Source organism: Triticum urartu, chromosome 7 (assembly GCF_003073215.2).
Source record: "Triticum urartu cultivar G1812 chromosome 7, Tu2.1, whole genome shotgun sequence".
NCBI lineage: Eukaryota > Viridiplantae > Streptophyta > Magnoliopsida > Poales > Poaceae > Triticum > Triticum urartu.
This window is the reverse complement of record NC_053028.1, coordinates 181,518,142-181,525,028: the sequence shown is the minus strand read 5'-3', so window position 1 is coordinate 181,525,028 and position 6,887 is coordinate 181,518,142. Positions and strand designations below refer to the sequence as shown.

The following is a 6,887-nucleotide window of genomic DNA, read 5'->3' as shown; positions in this document are numbered from 1 at the left end:
TGCAGCTCCATCACCACCACGCCGTCGTGCTGCTGCTGGAGCCATCTTCCTCAACCTCTCCTTCCCTCTTGCTGGATCAAGAAGAAGGAGACGTTACGCTAACCGTACGTGTGTTGAACGCGGAGGTGCCGTCCGTTCGGTGCTAGGATCTCCGGTGATTTGGATCACGCCGTGTTCGACTACCTCATCCCCGTTCTTTGAACGCTTCCGCTCGCGATCTACAAAGGTATGTAGATGCATCCGATCACTCGTTGCTAGATGAACTCATAGATGGATCTTGGTGAAACCATAGGAAATTTTTTGTTTTCTGCAACGTTCCCCAACATGTCATCCCTCTAGTGGTGTCATGTGAACGTCGACTGCATGACACTTCACCATTGTTTGGGCCTAGAGGGAGGCATTGGGAAGTAATAAGTAGATGATGGGTTGCTAGAGTGACAGAAGCTTAAACCCAAGTTTATGCGTTGCTTCGTAAGGGGCTTATTTGGATCCATATGTTTCATGATATGGTTAGGTTTACCTTAATAGTTCTGTTGTAGTTGTGGATGCTTGCAATAGGGGTTAATCATAAGTGAGATGCTTGTCCAAGTAAGGGCAGTACCCAAGCACCAGTCCACCCACATATCAGATTATCAAAGTACCGAACGCGAATCATATGATCGTGATGAAAACTAGCTTGACGATAATTCCCATGTGTCCTCGGGAGCGCTTTACATCATATAAGAGTTTTTCCAGGCTTGTCCTTTGCTACGAAAAGGATTGGGCCATCTTGCTGCACCTTATTTACCTTTATTACTTGCTACTCGTTACAAATTACCTTATCACAAAACTATCTGTCACCGGTAATTTCAGCGCTTGCATAGAATACCTTACTGAAAACTGCTTACCATTTCCTTCTGCTCCTCATTGGGTTCGACACTCTTACTTATCAAAAAGCTACGATAGATCCCCTACACTTGTGGGTCATCACTCTCTTGGTTCCTTCCCTCTTAAATATCTGGGTCTGCCAGTCACCTCTGGCAAGTTACTTGCTAAAGGCTTTGCTCCTACGGTGGCCAAAGTTGGCAACCGTGTCATGAACTGGAGGGGTAGATACAATTCTCAGGCTGGTAATGTGGCCTTGATCAACGCCTGCCTTACCTCTCTCCCTATGTTCATTATGGGATTCTACCTGCTCTCTAATGGTACTCATGCTGGCTTTGATAAACATAGAGGTGCTTTTTACTAGAATGCGGCTAACAACAAACGTAAGTACCGCATGGTCAAGTGGGACCTTATTTGCAGACCTAAAAGCCTTGGGGGCTGGGTATCACCAACACTTTAGTCATGAACAAATGTTTGATCATCAAATGGTGGTGGAAGATCATGACCATTACCCCGGACAAGCCCCTATGGTTCAACATCCTCAAAGCTAAATATTTCCCTTCTTCTAGTCCTATGTTTGCTCGCGCCTCGGGGGCATCTCAATTCTGGAGAGACCTCATTAAGCTTAGGCATATTTTCCAAGGTCTCATCAAGTTTGTTGTCCGCAATGGCAGATCTACTAGATTCTGGCTCGACTGGTGGTGCGGCTCGACCACGCTGGCTAATGCTTTCCCTGTTCTTTTTTCTTATTGTCCGAACCCTGAGATCTCAATCTTTGAGCTCGCTTCCAATAATTGGGACCTGCAACTACGTCGTTCTCTCTCTCTCCCGTAGAGTTGGCTGATTGGCAGCGTCTCGTTGCCGTCTTCCCTACGCTCTCGGAGGAGGAAGACACGGTTGTCCGGCCCCACTCCTCCTTTGGTCGTTTTTCGGTAAAAGCGTTATATGGTAAGTTGATTGCTGGGTCCACCACATCCAAATTTAAATGGATCTAGAGGGCTCGTATTCCTCCTAAGGTTAAGATTTTCCTCTAGGAAGCCTCCCGTGGGCGGTTGCCGGCTGGTGACCAGATCCGTAAGCGAAATGGTCCTGGGTCTGATCATTGTGCCTTGTGTGGGTTGAGAGAAGACACAATGCATATTTTCTTTCATCGTGTGCTGGCTAAATTATTCTGGTGTTGTATCAGATCCTGGATGCATGTTACTTGGAACCCGACCTCCTTCTCTGACCTGCGTACCTTGGCCAATAATTTGGTTGGGGCCCAGAGGAGATTGTTTTGGGTGGGCTTTGCAACAATGTGCTGGACTCTTTGGACGACAAGGAACAAATTTACTATTGAACGTGTTTTCCCTGCTAAACCTCCTGATTGCTTATTTAAGACTTGCATATTCTTGCAGCAGTGGAGATTATTGACTAAGGAGGAGGACAGGGACGCTTTTGACGCGATGTTATCCAAGATTCAGACCTTTGCTATCTCCATCTCTCCAGTTAAAGCTGGCAATTAGGTGTTGTTGGCCCTGTTGTCGATGTCTTTAGTCCCTCCGGCCTACGTGCCGTGTACTGGCCTGGGAGCCATGTAATTCTACTTTATCCTTTGCGGTTCTGGATGATAGTCTGTCTGTGTTATGTGGTTGGTCGTTGTGGTTTGTGTTGACTCTGCCTGGTGGCTTTATTTATAAAATCAGGCTCTCGCCTTTTCTATAAAAAAAAGAAATTGCGAAGGTCCCATCCCCATCCTAGTGGGATTGACCGATTGAATTAGCAAGGAGAATTGATGTTGTGAAGAAGCAATCAGACAACCTAGCTGCTCATGCATACCTCAAAGGGAGGGAGGAGACCCGGTGGCCGGGTGAAGACCGGGACGGGGTGGAGACCGCGGCAACACGACGTCCCGGGGGTCTAAGAAGAAGGGGAACGACAACGGCGTCGGTGCTCAAGAGGGCTGGAAGAAGGGGCCCCGGATCGAAAAGGCGGGCCTTCGAAGCTCTCTCTCCCTGGAACTGCAGCAGTCCATGGAGGAGCTCAGCCGCCGGTGCCACCCTCCCGACTCGCCGGTGCCACCTTCCCGACTCGCCGGAGCCGCACGTCGTCCATCCGATCTGGCTGACATCCGCCAGATCCATGCCAGCCCCGCCGGAGCCCACGCCTCCCTGCATCGAGCTGTCGCCGCCACCGCCCCGCGTTGCCCGCATCACTCGCCTGCAAATACCTATCTGTTTGACATCGGGTTGTGTTTTTTTCCTTCCTTGGTTTAACGGAGCGATGTATCGAGGTGGAGCGCGGAACGTTTGGTTCGGCAGAGTTTTCGTCCGCTTGGGCAAATTGCTAAACGCAATTCTGACTGAGGGTTAGTATAATTTTAATGGTTAGATTAAACTAAGTGGATCTAATCATGCGGCTGTAATTGCTTCGCGTTGTTGTGTGTATCTTAAGCTGGGTGTATTTAGTGATGAATATGTTTGCTTGTTTAATAATAGTAAAGAAGTAGAGAGTAGCACTCGCAAAAAAAAAAGTAGAGAGTAGAGATGGCATGGCCAGGTACAGACAGGCCTAGAACAAGTTTAATTATGTTAGCCGCGCAAGGGGGGTGGAACGTTCAATGAACACGGCGTCCTTTCGAGTTAATCCGCACGTGTGACCGTAGTCGTGGGCTCGTAGCTCAAGGGTTTATATATGCAGCGGCACGAGCGCGTCCATCCATCCATCGGCACACCATTTTCCTCCCACGCCTCCAGTCTTGCACCAGAGGTAACAGAGATAGAGGTCACTAGCTGTGGCGAGTAAAATGGCGACGTCGACCGAGAAGGTGGAGCTCGTCACCGGAGCGGCGGCGGCGGCGGCCAAGCAAGAGCCGTCGTGGGAGTACCACCTGCGGAAGTACCTCATGCTGCTGGCCACGCTGGTGGCCACGGCGACGTACGCGGCGGGGCTCAGCCCGCCCGGGGGAGTCTGGCAGGAGGACAAGCCTGACCCCATGGGCCACACAGCCGGCGTCCCGATCCTGTACCACTCTCCGCGGTACCTCGCCTTCTTCTACTTCAACGCGACCGCCTTCGCGGCGTCGCTCGTCGTCAACCTCCTCCTCCTCGTGCTCAACGAGAGACGGACGGCGTGGCTCGCCGTGCTCCGCTTCGTCATGGTGCTGGACCTGCTCGGCCTCATGGGGGCCTTCGCCACGGGGAGCTGCGAGGACCTGCCGACCACCGTGTACGTCTCCACGCTGGTCGTCGCTCTCGCCGCCTACGTCGGCATCCACATCCTCCTCGCCGCCTACGCGCCATCGGCTCGCAAGGAGGAGAGCCCGGATGACGCGCTCAAGCACAAAGAGCAGCGCAAGGTGCTGCTGCTGCTCGCCACGTTCGCGACCGGCATCTCGTACGCCGCCGGCCTGAGCCCGCCCGGCGGCTTCCGTGGCGCCGACGCCGACGAGGGCGGCCACAAAGCTGGCGACCCGATGCTGAAGGCCCACCAATCCGCCCGTTTGATGGCCTTCTTCTACTGCAACGCCACGGCGTTCGTCGCGTCGCTGCTCATCATCGTGCTGCTCCTGGGACGACGGCTGCAGAGGTGCTACGCCGATCTGCAGATGTACGGGTTCATCCTCGTCGTGCTGCTCGGCCTCCTGGGCGCCTACGCCGCCGGGAGCTCGAGGAAGGCCGACACGACGGCCTACGTCGTCGTTCTCGTCGCCGCGGTGCTCGTGTACATCCTCCTCGTGATGGTGGTCATGGTGCTCGTCCCGGATCCTCCCGAGAGCAGCGGCTCCTCCTGGCTAAGACTCAAGAGCATCTCCGCGCGCCCGTCACACTGGCTGCAACAACGCGGGTGCCACCAGAACCAGACCGAAAGTCAAATCTCATCGCCGGCGCGTGAGTTGCCGGCGGCAACACCAGGCGGCGGGTGGCAAGGGAGCCACGCCGATGCGGCGATCACAGGCAACAAGAACGAAGGCATCGAGAAGGCCAAATCTCTGATTCTGCTGCTCGCCACTCTCGCCGCCACCATCACTTACCAAGCGGGCATGGACCCGCCCGGCGGCGTGTGGTCGGACGGCGACCCGGAGGCTGTGCCACCAGGCTTCAAGGCCGGCGACCCGATCCTCCAGTTCAAGCACGCTGCTCGGTACAAGGCCTTCTTCTACTGCAACTCCACCGCGTTCGTGGCGTCCTTGGTCGTCATCCTCATGGTCCAGAACAAGAGCCTGATGAGCGGGCACGCGCTGGAGGTGGCCATGATACTGGACCTGTTTGGCCTCATCGGCGCCTACGCCGCCGGGAGCTGCCGGGAGGTGAGCACCTCCATCTACGTCGTGGCCTTGGCGGGCGCCGTCCTGGTGTACGTGGTCATCCATGTCGTCTTCTTCACCCTCCACCACGAAGAGCTGAGCGACAAGGAGAAGAGGAGGATCGACAAGCGGCGCAAGCGGCTGCTGCTCCTGGCCATCCTGGTGGCCACCATCACCTACCAGGCCGGGCTCACCCCGCCGGGCGGCTTCTGGACCAAAGATGGCCCCAAATACAGTGCGGGTTCCCCAGTCCTCGAAGACCACGACGAGTACCGGAGAAGGTACCTGGCGTTCTTCTACTGCAACTCCACGAGCTTCATGGCGTCCATGGCGCTCATCGTCATGCTCGTGAACCCGAACCTGTACCGGCCGGGCATACGGTGCTACGCGCTCTACGTGTGCATGGTGGTCGCCCTGTTCGGCCTGATGGGCGCCTACGCCGCCGGGTGCGCCCGGCAGCTGCGCACGTCCATCTACGTCTTCGTGCTCGTCGGCGCCGTGGTCGCCTTCATAGTCGTGCAGCTGCCCGTGTTCTTCAAGTTCTTCAAAACTTGCGCCACCGTCAACGGAGAAGACGGCTCCTCCTCCGGGTCAAGCGCCGCCGCCGGCAGCAGCAGCAAGGCAAACACGCCGTCTTCCTCCTCTAGGCCACGACGACGAAGTAGCTCACCCAGGCCCAGGCCCAGCACGGAGGCGACTTCCAGCCGGCGGAAGTACCTGATGCTGCTGGCGATCCTGGCGGCAAGCGTCACCTACCAGGCCGGCCTGAAGCCGCCGGGCGGCGTGTCGGAGCGATGGGCCACCGCGGGGAACCCGTTGCTGCGCGGGAGCGACCTGGCCCGGTTCCGGGCCTTCTTCTACTGCAACTCCACCTCCTTCGTGGCGTCGGTGGTGGTCATCGTGCTGCTGCTGCAGGAGTCCCTGCAGGACGCCCTGCTGCTCTACGCCATGAACACGGCGATCGTGCTGGTCCTGCTCGGCCTCCTGGGCGCCTACGCCGCCGGGAGCAGCCGGGAGTGGCACACGTCCGGGTACGTCATCGCGCTGGCTGCCGCCGTGCTCGCCTACGTCGGCATCCACCTCGTGCTCTGGATGCTGGGCGGCCGGAGAGGCCGAGGGAGGGTGGCCAGTACCCCGAAGCAGCCGCTGCCCGCTGTGCCGAAAGAAATAAGGAGATGTTCGTCCTCCCCGTGTTGAAGGCTTGAAGCTCATGTAGATTTATCTTTTCGAAATTCTGTTTCCAGCTCCTGTTAATTGGAGTAAGACTGGTATTCTAATGAACAGTCGGATTGTTGCTTCGTAGGGCAATGTCCAATGCATAGCCCCATGATGATACCTCGACAGGATCAGGGTGTTAGAAGAAATATGTTAGCACGGGGAAACAGGATCCTGTGCAGGAGGCGAATGCTAAAAAGAAAAAATGTTGTTCGGTGTAAAAATATGAAAAATTAGGAGTGAAAAATAGAGATGCATGCAAAAATGTTAAACGTTGTAGCATTGTTGGAGATGCATCTGTAGTAGAGTTTTTTTTTCTATTCCTTACTAGGCTCATTTGTGGTAGCTTGCGTTGGAGAGAAAGATAAAGTCAATGTAGATGGCTCAAGCTACTTTTTCTCACGGGCATTCATATGTTATCATAGTTCGGGCCAGTACTTTTGGCGGATTAAAACATAAGCCGCCTCCTCCCTAACTTTTATCATAAGCCGTCTTCCTTATTTATTGGGGCTTCTTAACTAGT

General features: G+C 55.0%; 1 protein-coding gene across 1 annotated transcript; it reads left to right on the top strand.

Annotated features, from left to right (window-relative positions):
- The first annotated feature begins 3,575 nt into the window (after window positions 1-3,575).
- Window positions 3,576-6,687, top strand: LOC125525561. Its single transcript, XM_048690569.1, has one exon. The coding sequence runs from the start codon at window positions 3,650-3,652 to the stop codon at window positions 6,344-6,346; it is 2,697 nt and encodes an 898-aa protein (XP_048546526.1). The 5' UTR covers window positions 3,576-3,649; the 3' UTR covers window positions 6,347-6,687.
- Window positions 6,688-6,887: the final 200 nt, after the last annotated feature.

What these genes read in the sequence shown, in the direction of transcription:
- LOC125525561 (XM_048690569.1), top strand. Translation starts at nt 3,650, where the DNA reads ATGGCGACGTCGACCGAGAAGGTGGAGCTCGTCACCGGAGCGGCGGCG.